The 22,423-nt window shown below is 30.1% G+C and overlaps 1 protein-coding gene across 2 annotated transcripts; it reads right to left on the bottom strand.

Moving 5' to 3' along the window:
- Window positions 1-263: 263 nt before the first annotated feature.
- LOC113861455 (oxysterol-binding protein-related protein 3B-like) lies at window positions 264-5,125 on the bottom strand. 2 transcript variants are annotated; one of them, XM_027494273.1, is made up of 10 exons: window positions 4,766-5,125; window positions 4,210-4,303; window positions 3,575-3,691; window positions 3,403-3,475; window positions 3,210-3,328; window positions 2,855-2,976; window positions 2,357-2,533; window positions 1,785-1,929; window positions 1,104-1,282; window positions 264-868 (listed from the first exon to the last, which is right to left on the bottom strand). In XM_027494273.1, exons 1-10 carry the CDS (start codon window positions 4,894-4,896, stop codon window positions 625-627), a joined length of 1,401 nt encoding a protein of 466 aa, XP_027350074.1. In that variant the 5' UTR covers window positions 4,897-5,125; the 3' UTR covers window positions 264-624. The 2 variants fall into 2 exon arrangements, with proteins under 2 accessions (XP_027350074.1, XP_027350075.1); XM_027494274.1 differs by having other exon boundaries at window positions 4,762-4,911.
- Window positions 5,126-22,423: the final 17,298 nt, after the last annotated feature.

The raw sequence follows: 22,423 nt of genomic DNA, 5'->3' as shown, positions 1-22,423 counted from the left end.
GAGAATTTTTTTAAAGCGTGTAAATTAACAATTAATTTTTACAATATTAAATATAAATGAAACATGCAAAGTTTGTTAATTAAATGTCTCTTAAAAGTCCAATCATTTATAGTACTATATTATATTTACTGTTTTCATTAATTAAAATTAGAATTTTATTTAACAAAAAAATTACATTTAATACTATTACAAATTACTGTGATAAAAATCTAATTTTAATTAATAAACAATAACAAAAGTACCTAAATTTTGTTCTTATACTACTTGGAAGACACATGTAAAATTTATTATAGAGATGAACAGAAGTAACGAAGTGAAAGCAAAAGTTAAGAAACTGCTATAGTGGAGTAAACATGTGATACCTCTACAAATACAAGTGAGGAAGAAGTGTCACAAGGAGCAAGGATGATAACTATTGATTCCCTACTAACATTTATCTTTGTAAAGTGGACTAATGAACTAATATGGCTACAAACAATTAACCAAATACTACAATAAAAAGAAACACAACCCCAAAAATCCAAAACCAAATTTCAAGCATTCGAATCAAGATACATTACAAACTTAATAACAAAATGACCGTTTAAAAAAAAAATAGAAAGAATTCCAGAAGGACGCTTATTATTATTCAGCATCTAAATTATCATACTGCCAAGGGCTGAACTCTGGTCTGTTATCAGGATCCTGAATGGACTGAGAACTATCCACAGCAGCACGATGTGTAGTATATTTACCATTGTATTGGTAAACTTCTAAGTCACCCCAAGGTGTAGCAGTTACTTCATCTGTTAGATCAAACCATCTAGGAGTGAACTTATGGCCCTTGGCTTCTCGGTTTCTCTTTTCAGCTCTTTGCCTCTCTTCCATCCTGAAAAACAAATTTAAGCACACATGGTTAAGAATTGAGATTTCCCAGGTGATGCTTATAACGAACAATCAAAATTTTATCTTAAAAGTCCTATTTTTAAGCGTACAAAAGTAAAAATGCATTTATTAACTTTTGCATTTTTATATGAAATAAATACATCCTGCTTTTGAATACTTAAAATTATCCCTTTGGGCTTATATTAACATGTTTCAAACTTTAGACCTTCATTTGTTACCTGCTCTTCTCATAGCCGGACGTGGATAGGTCACCCTTCTCAAGGGCCATTCTGTCGGGACGTAGACGAGAATCAGAAGCCAACAACTTGTTGGGAGCAGTGTCAAAGCTGTTAATCTTGTGTGCAAAATGTGTGTACTGGAATTTGTCCTTTGGAGGCACATCGGCTACTCTCCATACCTGTGCAGAATGGAACAACTTAATTCACAGAAAATAATTCATGTTGCTGGAAGCCCAGAACCAAAAAAAGTGGTGACAACTCGATTAAAACGAAATCATACAAACACTATCATCTTGCTTGAAATTTGCAGTGAAGGATGAGAAGCTAATGACTCTAAAGTGATGACAGTTATTAAAATATACTAAAAAAAAAAACAAAACAGTTTAAAAGCTCCTTAAAGACACTTTGTGTTGTATGGAGTTACAATCGACTAAAGTCAGAATTACTAGATGCAGTCCAACCATGAGAACCAAACCGCTAGCAATGATTAAAACAAACAAAACTATAAAGTATAAATCTTATTAAGATGATACGCTTTCCAACACAAAATTACATATATGTAACTAATTTCTACTACAACTTTAGGAAGAATATCTACAGAATAAATAAAGTTGCATGCTACATAGTATCTTTATAATTAATAAAATGTCGTGTAACTATGACAAAAGCAAAATAGCAAACCTCTTTGAGCTCAGTGCCCGGAAGTGGTTCTCCCTCTAAGTCACAAACTTGATAACCCATAGCCTCATTCCATTTTCCAGTCATCAGTATCTTAGGCTCGTCAGCAGCATTGTACACATATCCATCTACTTCATATCGACCAGCTCTGCAAATGCAAATATCTTTTTAAGATAGACGATACTTAAAAGATATAACAGCAGCACTGAAGAGGCTATGAGATGAAAGTCTACGTACTAAGCAAGAAGTCATAATTAGCAGATACACATTTTGTTTATGTTAGAGAAACAATAATAAAACCATTTCTAGCATTTTAGAGAGTTTAGTCCTAGACATTGGCAAGATCTCAATCCTTGTAGGTACTCATGACAACTAAATTAAAAGTTAGCATGAAGATATAAGGGTTTGTGAATTGTCCAGGCTTGATGACCAAGGGATATAATCAGCATGCTCTTGGATCCTTTAAAAAAGTTTATGCTACTACAGTATGAAATCCACTACACAGATTGTAGGTTACAAGAGAACATTTGGTGGCAGGAGAAATTAACAGTACTTCAGAAGAAAGAAGTCATTACCCAAACCAGCCACATGGTTGAAAATAAAGCACCACTTTGTCCCCTGTAGTAAGATTTGTCACGATCATCTCCCCTGGTGAATCAATCCAAGTTCGTCCAAAAATCAAGTTGCTAACTTTAGTAGGCGGAGGCACCAAATCAAGGACCACACCATCTCTTTTCAGGGTAACACGTGTTCTGCATTCAAGTAACAGCACGTTACATATGCATACGACTTATAAGGCAAATTGCTCACTAAACAAATTAAATATTGGTGATTGATGAAAAAATATGGCACATCCTAACCACATGATATGAAGTTTAAATCCATGCCAGGGGTGGGGGGAGGTCATAAATCCCAATTCATTTGACAAGATATCTGACAAAAACTTTTCTGCATTTTATTTCTCTTAAGTAAATGAAACCGAAAACAATCCTGAGACTTGAGATGAAATTGAATGGGATTTTCCAATTTTGAGAAAAAATGAAGAGCCGTGGAAATAGGTAGAATAATAATACCTTCCAACAGGATATACATCAACTGTGTTGCCAAGAAATTTGGTTTTCAATTTTGATGTTATGTCATAAGTGAAATGCTCATTGTCAGCATGCCCAGCACTCATGGGAGGGTGATGACTGACCTATAGAAATTTGTTTTCACAGCTAACCACAAGTCAGAATCATACTTAATATAGAAGCATCATAAAATAAAATTACTTGAAATTCAAGAATATTTCTGGTATAATATGGATATCAAGAGAAGGCAAAGGAGAGAAAAAAAAATACAAAGACATAAAACAAGGCACAGAAACTTTGTTGATTCAGCATTTTGTTTAAAGAACTAACAGAAAAATAAACACAACCCAGAACGCACCTGCTCTGCTATAAATGTTATGTCGCCATGGTTAACCATTTCATAAGTCTCACCAAGGATTGGATTGAATGGCTTCCACGTTCGTTGGAAAGCATAGTAGACAGATATAAAGAATGATGCTGCAAAAATCATCCGTGAAGTCATATTCTGTGCAATACATGTTCAAATGAAAGGGTACAAAAGTAATGCTTACAAGCATATACAAGTCTCATGTATGGATCCTCAGCCTTGTCTGCCATATCTAACAAGTGAGAATACTCCATAAGCTGTGAAATTAAAATTATATTACAACCAATGAGATTCAACAGACAGAATTTAATAGCAAAAGCAGACGTGTCAAAGTACACATGTGAAATAATACAGACCTCAGCCATTTTCTGCAGCATTGTCATTGGCTCAAAAATGATGACTGGAAGTGTCACCATTGATGTGATATCAGAGCCAACATACTTTTGCATCATTTTCCAGTAACTATCCCGTTCCTGTAAAGTACAAAGGAATAGTTGAGGAATAACATGCCAAAATAATACAACATTATAACCATGAAGGGAAAAAATATCTCCAAAGTCCATCATGAGATAAATGCAAAATTTTAATCCTGGTAATCAAAGATACCATTGGCTTACAACCTTACATCACATAATATCTGTAGACCACATGGCATGACTTAGCAAGTAGGTTGCCTTAGCATGCCAATCAGACATGATAGGTTGACTAAGTATAATGTGGAAAATATCAACTTTCAATATGAAATATGAACATTCTCATCTCTTTTAACAAAAATGAAAAGAAGTAAATTCTGTCTATGAATCTAGATTGTTTCAATCAATGCAGTGGTATAAAATCCCCATGCAACAGATTTGCTTTGACTCAGATGACACTTTCATCCCCTTTTGGTCTTCATATTTTGTTTAGACAACCATGAGTGAAAGCCTACTGACTGATCACTTCTTTTTCACTGAAACATACAAATACAAAACAAAGATGGTGATTAGTATACCTCTTCTTTCCATCGTCCCTTTCTGGCTTCCTCTTCAGCGTCTTCAGTTCCTCCTTCTGGATTAATAACCTCCAGCCCCTCATAGCCCACCAAACTGAGTAACAACATCAGAAATTGCCAACAAAAATAAACTCATCAGCTCATAAAACTAAATCATCAAAAGCTTCAAGAAATAAATCAAATGATTACAATAAGCCATATTTCCAGTGATGGTGAAACTGAAAAATGAACATGAAATCACAATTATCTCAACAAGATCAGAATACAGTCAAGAAGCTCTTACATCAAACCATGCATCTGTAAGTATGAAACAACCATAAGCTAACACACACCAGTAAAGATGATATAGCATAGCATATCCAACAAAGAAACAAAACCAGTTTACAACGATGATCATGCTAAGCAAGCCTCTCTTGCATCTAGCAGTGTTAAGAAAATTGGCAAAAGGGGCAAATCGATGATCTCGAGACACCCCACATAAAAGAATTACGGAAAAACAACATCAAAACAGATAAATTTAACAACTTTCAAATTTCAGAGTCCAAAAGATACATACCCATTAACGGATTTGGACATGGCACTGCCAAAATTGGACAAACTTGAAGCAATAGAAGCAAAAAAACCACCACCTCCACCACCAGAAGCAGCAGCAGCAGCAGCTTCTTGCTTGGGATCCTTTGGAGCCATGGCAATGAAATCAACCAAAGGCGGAAACCCAATAGAGAAAAGAGAAGCTTTTTGAAAATTTTGCAGCACACCCGATCTAATGAGGCAAATGGGTACACTAAAATATGAGTTTAATTTTTTATTATAAAGGCTAAGATGAATAATGAATTATATTATAATATATAGAGAACAGCGAAGAAAATAGCGATTTTGGTTGGCGGTTCCTGAGTTTGAAAAGTCCAACGAGATTGAATGGAAAATGGGAAAGTGGTGTGATATTTCTTCGTTGAGGTCATCACTCAAGACAAATCGAAAGAAGGGTTTGTGCTGCACGCGCTTGTAGAGAACGTGGGGTGAGAGGTTGAGTTTAGTTCAGAGAATCAAAATTGGCGGCTTTTCTACGAACAACAAGTGCTGTTGTGGCGTTGGAATGACAGGCTTGCCTTGCCGGCTGCTTTGTGTCATCATGTTATCTCTATGATATAATACATAGCAAGTGCTTTTTCATTGTCGCAGATGTATGTATCATTGCTATGAAAATATATTATTATAATAAAATAATCGTAATAATAATTGATGGCATAAAAAGTTATGAAATGAAAATATATAACTAATCTTATTTATTTAAAATAATAAAATTTAATTAAAAATATTGATTATATATTAGAGATACAAAAATATAATAAATTTTAATTTTTAATAAATATTTACTATCAATTGTTTAAATTTAGATACGATGAATAATGTTAATATTTCGTATTTAAATAGTATCTTCATCGTAGCATGAAATTTATATTTTTAATTTGATTTTTATACATAATTTTTTTTATAAATAAATTCTTAAATAAAAAAAAATTTAAAAATTATTTCTTTTTGCTATTCAAAAAGGTTAGAAGCTAAAAACAAAGTTAAAACTTTATTTTAAGAGTCTAAATACTTATAAAATTAAGACAAAAGAAATGGTATAGTGAAGGAAGGACAATCTCAATATAATTTGAGGAAAAAAAAACTTTTTAGGCTTAATTTAACTAAATAGGTAGTGATAAATTCAAATAATTTTTGTATAAATTTGAGCACTTATTTACTTCAATATATTGAATTTACATTTTAGTTTCCTTTTAATTTAGAAGAATTTAATTTAAGCAATTTATTTGGCTTAGAGATTGAGATGACGATTCTTATTAATCCTTTTTTGTTAAATTTTTTTATTTATAAGAGTTTAATGAAAATGATTCTTGTCAGATTTGTGATTTATTATTGAGTAATCTATAATGTTTTATACTTGTTAAATGTCAATTGAAGGATTATTTGATATTGGAATAGATTTACATAGAGTTTGAAATTATTTAAAAAAAAAAAAGTGAACAACACCGTACAAACAGTGTCAGATGAACAGTAAAACTGCCTATAAACAGTGCAAACCGCGTACAAATCATGTATGAACAGTAAAAATCGCGTATGTACAGTGACTGCTGACGTCATCAACGACATCATCCTGACGTCACATACACATACAGTACGTGTGCACAGTATTTCTAGCGTGAATAGTATCTTGAACAGTGTTTCTGACGTGAACAGTAAGGCGGTGAACAGTAAATTTCAAAAATTTTCTATAAAAATGGGGCTTCACACGAAATTTTCATTTCTTTACTCATATCCAAGATTCTCAAAGGTTCTAAGGCCATATACTGCCATTTTCTCCCATAATAAACCCTCCTAAACTTAGATTTCTCGCCAGATCAGAGATTCTACGTCTATTCTGAGGGATTTGAAGTAAGTTTCTTTAAGTTTAAAGCTAGATTTACCGTTCATTTCTCTTCTCCTTCTCTTTCTCATAGAAGTTCATGGTGTTCTTAGGAGAAACTCCGTTTTAAAGCCAAATCTTCGGTGAATCTTGTTATAAAACAAGTAATATTCGGTAGATCTAGTGTGAATCATCGTTCTGAGGTAAGGGGAGTTTACTTTAACCTATAAACTATGTTTTGAACGGTTTAATATGCTATTTCAAGATGTTTTGATATGATTTTGTTAGATCTATTGAATAAAAGCTATTTTCTAAGCTGTAACTGCTGTTAATTGATTTAAAATGCTGAGATTTTGACTGATCTGTTATAAACTTGCCTTAGTTGAGCTGTTAAAATAAATTTGGCGGTGTGCATCATGCTGAGGTATATGTTTTGCATCATTATATAGCCAAGTTACATGTTTAGGTAGGTAGACGTGTAACGGTAAGTTCATGCTGAGCTGTTGTGCTGTGTTGTCTGGATCCAGATACCGGAATTGGTCGCTCCCGGACCGGCTCGGTTCCTTCTGGATTACTTAGGCTGTGAAACCAGTTGGAAACCGTTTTCATGCTGTGCATTAGATGAGCTGGAAATGCATGGAGTTATTGTTGTGAGAAATATTTTGCTCTCTCTATATATATATGATTTTATTTTATGTTTAGTAAGCTCACCCTTGCATTTCTTTATATGTCGTTGTGTGTGTACTACGATGATCGTACTGTGGTACGTGAGCAGATGTAGCAGGTGTTGCATCTACTTCACAGGCTGAGGGGCCAGTGGAGAAATGTTAGAAGCTGAAGTTGAGTAATCTTGCATTAAAGTCTCTTTTTCTTTATATTTTGAGACTTCATGTAGAGGGAGCTATGTAGTATAATTTTTGGTATTTTGAATATTATGAACTAAATGTAATATTATGTTGTTCTGTTGGATATTTGTTGTAAGGAACTTTATTTTACTTTGAATGAGAAGTGAATTTTATACTTATATTCTCTATTATTTACCTATTTTAAATAAGTATGTGGTGTAGAAATAATGTTCTCGGTTCCTTATAAAAGGGGTCGTGACAGTTCTGATCCTTTTTCACTCAAGCAAGAATTAAGAATAGAGAAAAGTAGACTTGGGTCTCTGTCTTATATTTGCTCAAACGAGAACTTCTCGTTTGAGTGATAATAGTTTTCTAACTTAAACAAAAATTCATTTACTCTACTTTTAAAGAAAGAAAAAAAAAAAAAAAAGAGATCATAGAGTGGGAAATCAGAGCAGAGAAGACAAAGCTAGGGTAAAAAGTATTGGACATCAATTCTCATATCTTTTCTCTCTTTCTTTTGTTGTAATGGCTATTATGGGTAACTAAACTCCTTCTAGGGTTGGATATAATTTTTTACTCTGAAATATTTTGATAATTTATATAGACATTGGTGGTTTCATTTTGTGCTTAATGATGATTCTATTTTAGATAATAGAATTTTGATTTAGGATCCAAGGTTTAGCTAGAAAATAAATCTTAGAACTAGATTGAATGAAACTCGATGAATTGTTTATGTTACAGATATGTGTTAATATATTGACTGCTTCTTAACTCTTGTATTTAATTCTGGAGGATTTATTGAATAGTCGAGAAATCATTATTTAATGAATACTCTTAGGAACTTTGTATTTGAGAAATCAATATAAGAAAACTTTAAGAGAATGTATATACATCTATAAATTAATTTCTAAATATTTATTCGTCAATGTCGCAACTAAAGGTCGCAACGGGATGACAAAAACTTTTAAAAAAAAATCTTTTAGGAATAAAATTGTTTCTTAAAAAATAAAAAAAATCACCACTAAAATTTATTAAAGAAAAACTTTGAAAAAACTTTTAGAATATTATGATCTTTGAAACTAAAAATAAGTTCGGGAGTCATTTACATGTAGAGAAGGTATTAACATAATTGTGCAAATTTATTTAATTTTAAAAAATATTTATTTAATCCCTAAACAATAAGTGTCACTATTTTTATTTTTAAAGAAAAAATTATTTACTAAAATATCAATTAGTATCTTAGGAAAGAGAATAATTATTTTAACTTGACGAGTTCGGTTCCTGCTCCTATATATTCTCAAATGCAATGAGAAACTTAAAGACACAGTTCTATCATAAAAATTATAAAGTTGGTTGAATAAAATTAAGTTTAGCAAATAAAAGATTATTTTGAGATTTAAATTACTAGATTATAACATTAAGAGTAATAAATAATACAGAAGATAAAGGTAGATCACACAGTTATATTATAAATTATTAAAAAAATTATTTTAGATGAAATATTTGAATTTAAAAGTTTGTATTGAAAAAAAAATTTAAGATAACATAAACTATATATAAATCTCTTATAATATTAAATAATTAAAGACAATGAAAATTACACATCATTATATATAAAAAAAGTCTAAAATAGTTTTAAGTGATTAAATAATTAATTATTTGAATGAGAAAATTATATCTTAATGATTAAATTAATTGTTTAAATCATAAAAATATTTATAAAATATAAATTATATTGTAGTTATTTAATAAAATTAAATGTTTTACGAATAAAAATTTAAAAATAAACAAATTAGCATGAGACTTAACACATAGGATATTCCAAATTTAGACACATAAAGGTAGAGATGTTATACATTAGCATTATAAATCGTTGCATTAATATGATTTTAACTTGATTAATAATTTAGTAAATTAATTGTTGGATAATTAAGAGATGAAGTATCTGAATTACTATTTTCATTGATTGACAACATAATTGGTTTTTATATCCTTTTGAATAATAAGTTCTACTACAAAAAGAATACTCCATAAGTCAGGGACAAGTAAGGAGCTAGAATTCTACAAAATCTAGAAATAAAATGTCCTTTAGCATCCCAGATCAGATAACCATCTATTAGGGAGACAGCATCATTCACATTAAGCTTCCATTGATTAGTCGGAGGAAGCATCTATTTTATGCGAACTTGATCATTCACCAACCTTGATAAAGATGAAACATCATCCCTGTAGCAACACAAAAAAAAATTTAAAATCAAACAAAATATTTTGAACAAGCATTATAAGTTAGACAGAAGAATTATTAAAAATAAAATCATCCTATCCTTCCATAAATGCCAAACAATAACTCCAAATAATCTATTCCAATGAAAAATTTACTGAAGTTCTAATTAAAAAGGTTTATTAGCAACTAATTTGAGATACCTCTACTAAAAAAAGGGACCCATTGTTGAGAGAAAATAAAGAAATTCTAAGTCTAAGAGATCTAACTATTTTATCATCTTCTAATACAAGATTTATATCTTTATATGCAAGAACTTTATCTTTATATGTTATACACATAGGAGAGTTAGAATTAGAAAGCACTTGATTAGCAAGTGGATTAGATCTTCTTGCATGTATGAGATTGACACTTCCATGAGAGATGTGACATTTATTTTAACTTTTTTCTTGCTATAAATCATAAGATTGACCTTTTCCTTTAAATATTTTTCTACTTCCACATGCTCTATAAAAAGATTTTCCTTCTTGAATCGAGAGGGATTAATAGTTGCTTTTGATACTCTTAAAAACAATATTTATACTTACACCTAATTAGACTTAACACAATTTAATACAGTTATAAAATTTTTTCCATTCAAGTTATTACATCTACAAGATACATGTATAAATTCAAATTGCTACGATGCATTTTTATTTATTTATTTCTCCCTCAATGCTCCTTCTTTTACTTGTTAGATTAATCCTCACGAGTTAAAAATAATTAATAACTTAATTAGAATAAATGTATATTTAAAAACTCCATTATCAAAAAAATTTAAAAACTTATAAACGTAAATTTAAGGTTTAAATACCTTTCAACTACCTCCAAATAGGGTTAATGTCAAAAAACTACCTTAGAATTTTTTTTTTCATTTTAATGCCTAACTATCTTTTTTTAATTTTATACTTGACGTTAACCTCCGTAAGTTAAATGATGACGTGACTAACAGTTTGCCATGTCACCGTCAATCTCTCTCATCCACCTCACTATTAAACCATCACATCAGATTTCATATCAGTATTTTTGAATTTAAAAAATAAAAAAAATAAAAATAGAAATTTAAGCGCGTAGTGTAAAAATGTTGAAGAAGGAAGCTTAAACTATGATTGGGCAATTATTCAATCTTGATCTTCAAGTGAAATATTTCTAAATAGAAAACCAAAAATCGTTAAACCCCTTATCTGACATTGTAGTTTATTTCTCATCTTCATCTTCACATTTGTTGTTTTTCGTTTTTGAAACAAACATCAGCGTTATTGTTTTTCTCTTGTTTCTCAAGCACCGTGGTTGTTACCAGAGGCAATGTTGTGGACATTGTCAACATTGTTGAAGGTAGGTATTATTTGATTAGATTATTGCAGGTTAGGATTTTCTTTCATAAATTTTTGCTTTACCTGACACGAATATTTATTTCTTTTTCAATGTAGATGGCTTTCAATGCTATAATTCATCACTGGGGTCATTTTGAACTGGACCCTGTGATGCACTATGTTGGAGGCAAAGAGGTTGTTCCTGTGAAGAATATTGATATGGACAATTGGTTGTACTTTGAAGTAGTTGAGATTTTAAAAGAAGATTTAGGTTACAGAGAGCACCCTGTGAGGATATGGTGGAAATTTGATCCTTTTCACTTCAAGGAAATCAATTGTGATAGTATAGCCCTGGACATGGCTAATTTTGCCATGTGTAACAATGTAGAGGTTGAAATATATGTTGTTTGTGAAGGAGACAATGAAGGTGTTGTTGGGGACAATTTTTCCAGTAGTGAAGAGGAATCTCTAAACGAAATTCATTTAGATGAAAGTGAGGAGGATAGGGCTAGTGACATGAATGATGGATTTGATAAGATGTTCCAGAATTTGGGCGAGTAAAAGGTAGAAGGAAGAAGTCATTTGCAAAGAAAGTGAATGAAGATGTTGAGGCTGAGGAGGTAGATGTTGCTCAGAGTGTTCATCAGCCTGACAAAGTCAATGTTCATGTAGAGGTTGTCTGGATTTCTAGGGATGAAAATTCTGTTGAAAAGTCAACACCTAAAGGAGACTTACCAAGTGCACTTCAGAGTGATGGTCAGTCTAGAAGAAGGGTGGCTGTTGGTGGTGGTGTTGCAGGTCTAGAAGAAGGGTTCTGGTTCATTTTTGACAGGGCTTGATGCAAGTGTTTGAAGAATTTTCTATTCTTGTTGAGCATAGATTCTGTTTGAGGCACTTATACAACAATTTTAAGAAGTTTGGAGGAGGACTACAACTAAGATATTTCATGATGGGTGCTACCAAAGCAACATATGAACAACTTTGAAGGGCTTACATGCAGCAGATTAGAGATTTGAATGAGGCTGCCTACTGGTGGCTATTTAATCTGAATAGGAGAGCATGGTGTAAGCATAAATTTTCAAGTTATCCAAAATGTGATATACTAATAAATAATCTGAGTGAAGCATTTAACAACACAATTCTGATTGCAAGGGATAAACCAATTATTACAATGTTTGAGTGGATAAGGATGTATTTGATGAATAGGTTTTCTAACCTTAGGGAGAAAGTTAGTGCATACAGGGAACGAATTATGCCTAAATCTTTAAAAAGAATAGATAGGGAGGTTGTAAAGTAAGGGAATTGGGTAGCAAGTTGGGAAGGGGAAGGAGACTTTGAAGTGAGCCATTTACACTCTAGTGAGAAATTTATGATAGACATCTATAAGTATTACTGGACTTGTAATTCTGGGATTTAGTTGACATTTCATGCAGACATGTTGTGGCTGCCCTGCAATTCAAAAAGTTGGACTTCATGAACTATGTTGATGATCATTATTCTTGGGATACATATGTCATATGTTATGCACATAAGATTTCCACCACAAATGGCCAAGACATGTGGCCTGAAACTGAATTTGGTGAGATCCTACCCTCCAAAAATAAAAGGGGTCCTGGAAGACCTAAAAAATTGAGAAGAAGGGAACCTGATGAGATTAATCCAAATCTGACAAAATTGACAAGAGATATTAGTAAGTATAAGTGTAAAAGATGTGGTGTATAAGGTCATACACACAAGAACATGTCCATGGCCAGCACCACCACAACCAACAAACAATGAAACAGCTAAGGCAAATGTTGAAAGCTCAATACCTTCTCCACCTATAGCAGCAGATGCACAACCATCTTTACCAGTCCAGAAAAAGGTATATGTATTAGCCTCATCATTTCATGGCTTTAGTAAAATTGCTAATGATTTACCATTACAGGCAAAAATGGTGCCAACAAGACCACGTATGGGACCAACCACAAGATTTAGTGCAAGAGCACAGGGAATATCTGCTACTATAGAGATAAATCAAGCCATTGCTGCAGATTTGAATGAAGTGCCAACTCCACCATCTTTATCAACTCCACCAAGTCAACCAACCAGATCTGAACGAAGACTGTGTTTTTTGGAAACCATTTTGGGAGGGGGAATAGTACTTTATGTCATATTGTATTGGGAGTAATGTAACTTTATTTTAAAAAATGTGTAGCAACTTACTTTAAGTTAGTATTCATGTGAATGAGAACCCTTTTATAGACCACTTTTTATACCTTTTGATTACATTAAATAATGTGCAACATGCGCACCTTTTGGGACTACTGTTCTATATGTTGGTGTCTTATTTTCACACATTTTCTAATTTGTCTTATTGGTACTATTATGCAACATTTATTTTATGGAGATAGTTAATAAGTAATCACAACAGTACCTCATTGGTCATGTCAATTGAAGCACATAATTAGAACCAGAGATATATACGGACAAATACATGCCCGTGTATATGACCGTGTACCTCGCGTCAATTGAAGCACATAATCAGAACTAGAGATATACACAGGCAAGTACACGCCCGTGTACCTCACTGGTCACGTCAATTGAAACACATCATCAAAATCAAAGATATACATGGTCAAGGTACATGACCGTGTACACAAATGTGTACTTTTCATAAAAGTTGTGAAAGACAAATGTTAGAGACCAGAAATATACATTGTCAAAGTACATGGCCGTGTATATTGGGCGTATACTTTTAATATACGTCAGAATTGAACTTTTGCGAGAAAATAAGCCCTTGGAGTACTATACTTTTTTTTTTTTTTGTAATATTAGATCTGAATGAAGATTGTATTTTTTAGGAACTATTTTGGGAGGGAGAATAGTACTTTATGTTATATTGTATTAGGAGTAATGTAATTTTATTTTAAATAATGTGCAATAGCTTACTTTAAGTTAGTATTCATGTGAATGAGAACCCTTTTATGAATCACTTTCTATACCTTTTGATTATATTAAAAAATGTGCAACACAAATCTTATGTCGTTGACCAAATTCAACAGGCTGAACAGAATAAAAAATATAATGAACAGAGTCACGAGTATAAATCTTATGTCATTGAATTCATTCAACCATATTCAAAACAACTTTCACTCCATTGAATTACAGACTGTCAACATTTAAAATTTTCCTACTAACAACATTCATTATTACTACAATGCTCATAATAGTAATGAAAAACCAAAGCACAATCACTAGACATCCTAAAATCTTCACCCTATTTCTCTCAACAACATTCTTTTTCTTTTTGTGGGATATTTTAAGCTTCATTAATGCAAGTTGTTGATGAAGATCATGACATTCTTGCTGAAGTCTCACCATCTTTTCTTTGGTTTTTGTCATTTTCTCCTCAGTTGCTTTTTCAACCTCCATTAAATCACCTATCTTTGCCTTCAACCCTTGAATTGTATGAATTTCTTTCGACATAACAGACTCATTATCCCCATCTACAGGCTCTCTAACCCAATGAAAATAATTGCAAGAATTAGGTTTCTGCAAACCAAATACAAACAAATTTGTAAACATAATCACAAATCCAGAACAAATACAATCAATTGAACTTACATTCCAACTAGAGTATCTCCAAAACCTTTTACCAGGATTATCCTAGCTCTGTGAGGTCAAAATTATAGCAGTTTCTGACATTTGCAAGTTACAACTCGTGTAGAAGATGAGCACAATAAACCATCCACACTACTCATTTCGTCAAGATGAAGAATCGAAACGAAACCCCAGATGGATAACGACAACACACAATAGAGAACCCTAACCTTCTTTTTCCTTTTCTGCTTCTTCTTCCTTTCGAGTTCGTCTTCGTTCTGTGCTTCTTTTTCAATTAGGGATTTAGATTTGGCCCTCTTTCCCTCACATCACCCAAAACGCAACGTTTAGGTTAAAATTTAAAAATACTGATGTGAAATCCGACGTGGTGGTTTAATGGTGAGGTGGATGAGAGAGATCGACGGTGACGTGACAAACTGTTAGTCACGTCATTGTTTAACTAACAGAGATTAACGTCAGGTATAAAATTAAAAAAAAAAAAGTTAAGCATTAAAATGACAAAAAAATTTGAGGTAGTTCTTTGACATTAACCCTATTTAGAGGTAGTTAAAAGATATTTAAAATACAGAAATTATAATTAATAATATTAAAAAATTTACAATTATAGTTTAAACGTGAACCTAAATACACTCACGATTTTATTCTTCTTCGAAAACATGCCCAAATGCTAGTTTGATGAAATACACTTTCTGTAACTATAGTTGTCTGTTTTTCTATATATAAATTTACCATTTTATTTTTCGGGGGTTGGAATTAGCATCTCAAGTGGGGAATAAAGTTGTATGCTATTTTAATATGTGGGTAGTTTATAAACCTAATTTCATCACTTCATGGTGCAATTAAGTTTAAGGGACATGCAAGATTACCTGCCGGATTCTAAAATTAGGTGTCACATGATAGGGAATAAGAATATGAGACATGAATATGATATAATCCAAACATGAATACGATAAATAAATAATAAAGCTCAATATAATTAAGATATGACATTACGACATATAACAAACACCATTTATCAACATAAAAATAAATATTAAAAATATATTAATATTTCATAAGTTAACATTGATGTTTATTGTTACAGAAAATATTATTATTTATTTAATTATTGTAAGTCACAGTAGTGATCTAAAAATTTTAAAAATTATAGGCATTTATACGTGTTCAAACAAGTATCATTTTCAAATTATAACGTTTCCTAACTTACAAGCTTTTGTAAAAACTCATCTTGAAAATTACCTTAAAAATTAGGCCTTTCTATTTTAATAATAAATTTTTTAAAGTATCTATAAAATAATATTAATTTAAAATTAATTACTAAAATAGATTAATTTAATAGTATTTTAATTGTGTGAGTAAAAATAAAAGATGTAACACATGTATCATATTTTAGTGTGTTATGCATATTAATTTTATATATATTTTTGAAAATTCTTTAGGTACTGGAAATTATGTTATCTTTAAATCAGTGTGAGTAGGTGGTGCAACAAATATTCTTACAATTATCTTTCACCAAATAAGACACTAATCATATGTTTAGAAGTAAGGTGAAATAAAAAGAAAAGAAATGAGAAATAAAATAAAAATAAAGTAAAAAATATTTAAAATTTGGATGGACTTAAATGAAAAAAATGATAAAAAAATTTCTCCACTCATTTAAATGAGTAAAAGAGAGTATTAAAAAATAATTAAATTATATATCATAAAAATTTAAATTAATTTAAAAATTTTAATTTTTTAATAACAGAAATATTTTTATTTTTTTATATTTTTATATTTAAAATATAAAATAAATAAACAGTCCTATCATGTCTCCCTTGTCCTCTCTCTATTGATCATTTCATTACAATTTGGAAAAAAAATAAAATTACTGGAACCCACCCAAAAATCCCTTTCCTTCATCTCCCGTGCATCCAAATTGATGAAAATTTTAACTTCTTTCCTTACTTCTTTCCTCTCTTCCAAATTCCTATCATTTAAGACTTTGTTTAAAAATTAAAAAAAATATTCAAAAGAGAAAAAAATGATTGATAACACTCTCTTCTCATTTAAAAAAAGAAAAATATTAACCTCAACTTTAAAAGTTGAAAATAAACTACTAATATTAAAAAAAGAAGTATTGATTATAATTTTATCGTTAATATAATAAATATATACTATTTACATAAAAAAAATCTATAGAGGTTTAAATTCAGTTTTAAAAATTGAGGTTAATAAATTTTTTTTAAAATATTTAAAAATATAAAGTTATAAAAGCTTTAAAAGATTTATAAAAATATATTTTTATATTTAAAAACTCTTAAATAAAGATTATTATATTTTTCTCTTTCATTTTGTCTTCAGTTAGGCAACAATAGTGCTAAAAATGCTATGAGATTTTTCTTTTCAAAGTTATTGAAATTTTTATAATGTAACTCTTGCAGAAGAACAACAAAATAAAGAAAGTCCTTTAAATAGTTTTGGTCAAGAATTAATACTCATAAATCATATATAAAAATTTATTTATATTTTAGGTTTTGAGTGAGGCTGAGAAAATATAATTATATATAGATAAAGTAAGTAATTATTAAAATTATTTTATTTTTATGTGTTAAATAAAAATTTATTTTAAATTTTTCTATATCTTTAAGAAAATAGCTTCTATAATTAATTTATATGATTATAAAAATATTTTAAAATAAAAAATTAATTATTTTAATTGTATTTGTAGATATAGTTTTACACAATAAAACTTTTAATAAATAAAAAAAAATCTTGCAAGTATTTTGGCAAGAAAATTAATAGAAAACAGTAAATTTTTTAATTCAATTTTGTATTAGGAAATTGTCAAAAATTTCAACTTTTTCTTCAATTTGTTCTATGACATGTTCCTGGAATTTTTTTAACAAAAATATCGCCAAGAAACAATAACTTGTTCTTGTTCATTTATTTTCATAAAAAAAGTTGCAAGCAACTTTAAAATTTTGTAGAGATTTTTATATTAATTTCAATCTACAAGAAAATAGCAAAAAAAAATAAAAAAATCTGCAAGAAATGATTTAAAATTGTCCAAATATGTTAAAAAATATCGTAGGAAATTCCTTAAAAAAAATATGCAGAAAAAGTCTGCATGAAATAGGAAAATTCTATTAACAATGACTGACAACATTAAAAATAATTCTTTTTATTCAAATAGCAACATCATTGATACGGTATTATTAATTTTTAATAATTTTTATTTATATTTTTAAAAATTATTTGACAAAGACTTCATCATTATTATCGTAAAGTATTCAAATAATTTCATAATAGAGTTATTACAGAATATTTTTTTATTATGGTTTTTTTAACAAAATTATTAAAATATGACAGTTTTTCCAAAATTACCTAAATATAATTTTTCTAAAAAAAAGCGTCAATGACAAATTTACATGTTAATGAGTTAGTTATATTAAAAAAATGCTGACAGTGATTTTATAGCGCAAAAACAAATTCTATAAAAAAAGTTGCCATTGACAAGTTTAAGAAGAAAAAACATAGAAAAAATTGTCATTGGCGAGTTTGAGGGAGGAAAAGCACCAAATAACTGAAAAAATCATCATTGACGACCTTTAAATGTCAGAAAAGCTTTTAACTTTTTAAAATTCACTAGTGACTACCTTTGACCAATGAAATTTTTTTAAAAAATGTAATAAATTACCATTGACGATTTTTAATTGGTGAGACTATAAATACTGCAATCTCGATTCATAGCAACTCACCCCTAAAACCATTTAAAGCACTTCTTAGAGAGTGTCTGAATCCTAGGTTTATTAGAAAAAAAAATGAGTGTGACAGTTATAATTTATTTTAATGGTGAGATTATAACAAATACGAGTGACAGTGTGACATTTGCATGCGAGAAGCCAACATGTGTATATTCCATATGATGTATTATTTGAAGATATAAAGTATTGGCTTTGTTAATATGTTCATGAAGTTTCATTTTCAAAAACAGTAGAAAGTGTTGTGTATGATGTCTAGTGTTGATATTTTGCACTTTTATACAATATATAATTCAAATAACCAGTGATGATGATGTTCAACAAGTGTTTCAGATACATCAGCAACGTCATCATCTAAGTGGTATGATTGAATTATATGTTGTTTTAAAATATAATGAGGTTTAAGAAGAATTTGCAAGCAATAGAGATAGAAATAGAATGGGAACACAACAATAAAGAAAGTAATGACTACGACTTTGAAGGATAAAATTGAAGTGATGAAAAAAGCGATGAGGATTTTGATGATGATGATGATGTTGATGAAGAGGAGCCCTATGTGGGTAGGCAACATCCTTTTAGGGAATCATACTTCATGCGTGAATTAAATCTTGATGCTATTAATGCTTCTAAGTTTTCAAAGTATGCAAACTTAGGTATTTGAAAATTTTAATTATGTCAGTGAGATTAATTTTAGTTTTGTTAATTAGTTTATGTTCACTATTAGTATGTAACACAGAGATAGATGATGAATTGTATGTTGGAATGCACTTCAATGACAAAGAAGTTGTTATAAAAATAGTAAAGTATTACAGTATATCAAAAGGACCAAACTACAAAGTATTTGAGTCATAAACAAATACATTTTATTGCAAATGTGTAAGGTATGACTTAGATTATAAGTGACTTTTTGAACTTGTTTCAAGAAGAACAAGTATTTTTGAGAAATTAAAAATTATAACGGTCCACAAACTTGTACTGTTGGAATCATTTCTCAATATCATAGAAAGTTGGATACAAACACAATTGCAGAATGTATAAAGTCAATAGTAGAATTTGATCATTCTTTAAAAATCAAACTAGTGATTGGAGAAATTCAGTCTCAATTCAGGTACACGATAAGTTATTAGAAAGTGTGGTTGGTAAAACAAAAGGCAATAAAAAAAGTATTTGGTCATCGGAAAGCCATTGGTGATTTATGTGGTCTTCTTGGCTACGGTTCGTGTATAGCGTGTATGAACAGAGGTCAAATCTCGCCAATGGTGAGTTTACAGAGTTTCAGACATCTTCTTGGCTTCAATTCCGTGCATGGCGTGCATGAATAGTGCTCATATCTCGCAATCGACGAGTGTTACAAAACTTTAGACGTTTATAACAAAGTTACAACATGACAACTGCTACAGAGATGCCTTCACCAAGGTCAAAATCACCATTGACATTTTTTGACGACGTTCTGACCACCTGAAACTTGTCACCTTGTTCCATGTACTACTTTAAATCATAAATCACCATTGGTGTTTTTAAAAAAACCTATGCCACTTAAATCTCTAGTCTGAGCTCCCTACCATAGTGTTATTCCCGTATAAATCGCCATTGGCATTTTTTGTAAGGCCATATTCTAATAAAAATGCAAAATACACTATATTTCTATATTTCTTGTAATTTTATACCATATTAATTTTAATAACTTTTTTGTTATTATATTTTGTTTGACATATATATATATATATATATATATGTATATGTATATAATATTCACTTATGTTTAGTTTTAAATTATCAAGACTGATGAGTTGACAACTTAAATGATACTATGTACTCTACATTAGTGAATTAATTCAACCTTCTCAACTTGCATGACTTGAATGTACGTGAAAATTACCTTTATAGAGTTCAAAACTTGTTCTCTTGTTGTATTCTCTCACCTCATTGTTCTCATTATGTTTTTCTAATTTTTTTTCTTTTAGTTTAAAGTTACACTAATTCAACTTCTAATGCTCCTGTAACCTACAAAATTACTTAAGACACATGTAAAAGGTTTACAAAATTGAACACAAACACCAAATCATGTGCTTGAAGCAAGGTTTTAATCATCAAAGATCGAGCGACTCATTTCCAAAAATCTCAGTTAAGAAATTTGGTGTAGAAGATGATGAACAAGAATTTGAAATATTGGTTTCAAGGCACGAAATTAATTGCTATTTTTATAGAGATATTTGCCCTCACACGAAGTTGCTATGGGTTAATGACAATACTCTCCCAGGATACAATGAAACCTTTAAATTTCTTGTCTAACAATAACAAAAATTTTCTCTCTTGAACTTGAAATTTAAGAACACTCAAACTCATATGTTACACATGATAAAAGTCTGTTACGTGTTCAATAATGGAGATTATTTATAATTGACGATTTAGACGCAATTGAATAATTATACTTTTTTCGCTTGAAAGTCATATCTTTAAAACCAAGAGATGTCGTACGTATTTGAAAGTCATGTCCTTTCATCATTTGATGTCATCAAAGGCACTGTAAGTAAACCAACACACTTGTTCATGATTTTAAATTAGTTCCTGTACGGCCTTCATATGCAAATGGCTTGTAGTGTTGTGAACGTTATAATGGAAACATTTAATAACCATTTCATCTTTCTTAAACATATACTTTTAAACCTAAATATATTTCAATCCCCTACTACTTTACAGGTTTAAAATCAATTTATGCATAAAGAATATATCACAAGAATTAAATATTCCTTTAGTGTAAACTTTAAAGGTTCTAACGGAGTAATAGATGTCTAATTGATTACACCTTTATGTTAGTACCAAAAATTTCACACACATAAATTATATCTCTTGTCAAGTTGAAGAATTTGTTAATCTTAAGCACTTTTATGATCATGTTCTTATCCTAGTTTCATGAATATTTACAAGAATAAAACCTCTAAAATTCTTGAATGAAGCGGCACCGCTTCTATATTCACGTAGGTGGAATTCTTTGATATATAATATTATCAATCCATTAAGAGTTTTAACTCACCCTCTTTTATATATATATATATATATATATATATATATATATATATATATATGACACTAAATCCTATATCTTAGTGCTTCAATTGTTAAATAACTTGTTGTTACCCATAAAACCTTAAAACTAGTGTTCTACTAGAATAAGGTTGGGTTCCCATCATTTAACAATTATAGGTTTTAATTCCATTTTAGCATTATTCTCTTTGACCTTATCCTTTGACAAACCTTTAGTCAGTGAGTTTGTGCTAAATTCCCTTGGGATTTTACATTTGTGATGGTAATTATACCATCTCCTATTAATTGTCTCATATACTCATGTCTCAAGCTTATATGTCTAGACTTTTCATTATAAACTTTATTATATGGTCAAGACATGATTGATTCACAATCACAGAAGATCAAAATGACATTCATTGGTTGTGGCCACAACTTTTTATCATATAATAAATTCCTAAGCCATTCTGCTTCTTTACTAGCGGCTGATAAAGCTATAAATTTAGCCTCCATAGTAGAATGTGAAATACATGTTTGTTTCTTTAAAACCCAACTTATTGCTCCACCATCCATGGTGAAAATCCATCCTGAAATGGACTTATTATCACTTAGATTTGTAATCCAAGTAGCATCGAAATAACCTTCCAATATAACAGGATAATTACTGTAATGTAATCCTAAGTTTATAGTTTTCTTGAGATAACCAAGAATTCTTATTATAGCTTTCCAATGTTGATTACTTGGTTTTCCTGTACATCTTGATAGTTTGCATACATTAAAAACTATATCTGGTCTAGTGCAATGCATTGCATACATTAAACTTCCAATATCACTTGTATATTCTAATTGTGCTACAGGTCTACCCATGTTTTCTTCTAATTTAAAATTAGGATCATAGGGTGTATTGAATTCCTTAATTTTAAGATGCTCAAACTTTTCTAACATCTTTATGATGTAATAAGATTGAGTTAAAACAAAGTCAATGTCATGTTTAAGCACCTTTACACCTAGTA

Source organism: Abrus precatorius, unplaced genomic scaffold (genome assembly GCF_003935025.1).
Source record: "Abrus precatorius isolate BTA unplaced genomic scaffold, Abrus_2018 Scaffold3, whole genome shotgun sequence".
Taxonomy (NCBI): Eukaryota; Viridiplantae; Streptophyta; class Magnoliopsida; order Fabales; family Fabaceae; genus Abrus; species Abrus precatorius.
Note: the sequence above shows the minus strand (reverse complement) of the source record. Positions and strands in the feature narration are given on the sequence as shown.

Bases quoted from the DNA above. Each gene is read 5' to 3' on its own strand.
- LOC113861455 (XM_027494273.1), bottom strand. From the start codon at position 4,896: ATGGCTCCAAAGGATCCCAAGCAAGAAGCTGCTGCTGCTGCTGCTTCT. The intron at 1,283-1,784 runs GTTTGCTATTTT...CATTCTGCACAG, and splicing joins CGGGCACTGAGCTCAAAGAG to GTATGGAGAGTAGCCGATGT. The intron at 869-1,103 runs GTAACAAATGAA...TTTGTTTTTCAG, and splicing joins TCCGGCTATGAGAAGAGCAG to GATGGAAGAGAGGCAAAGAG.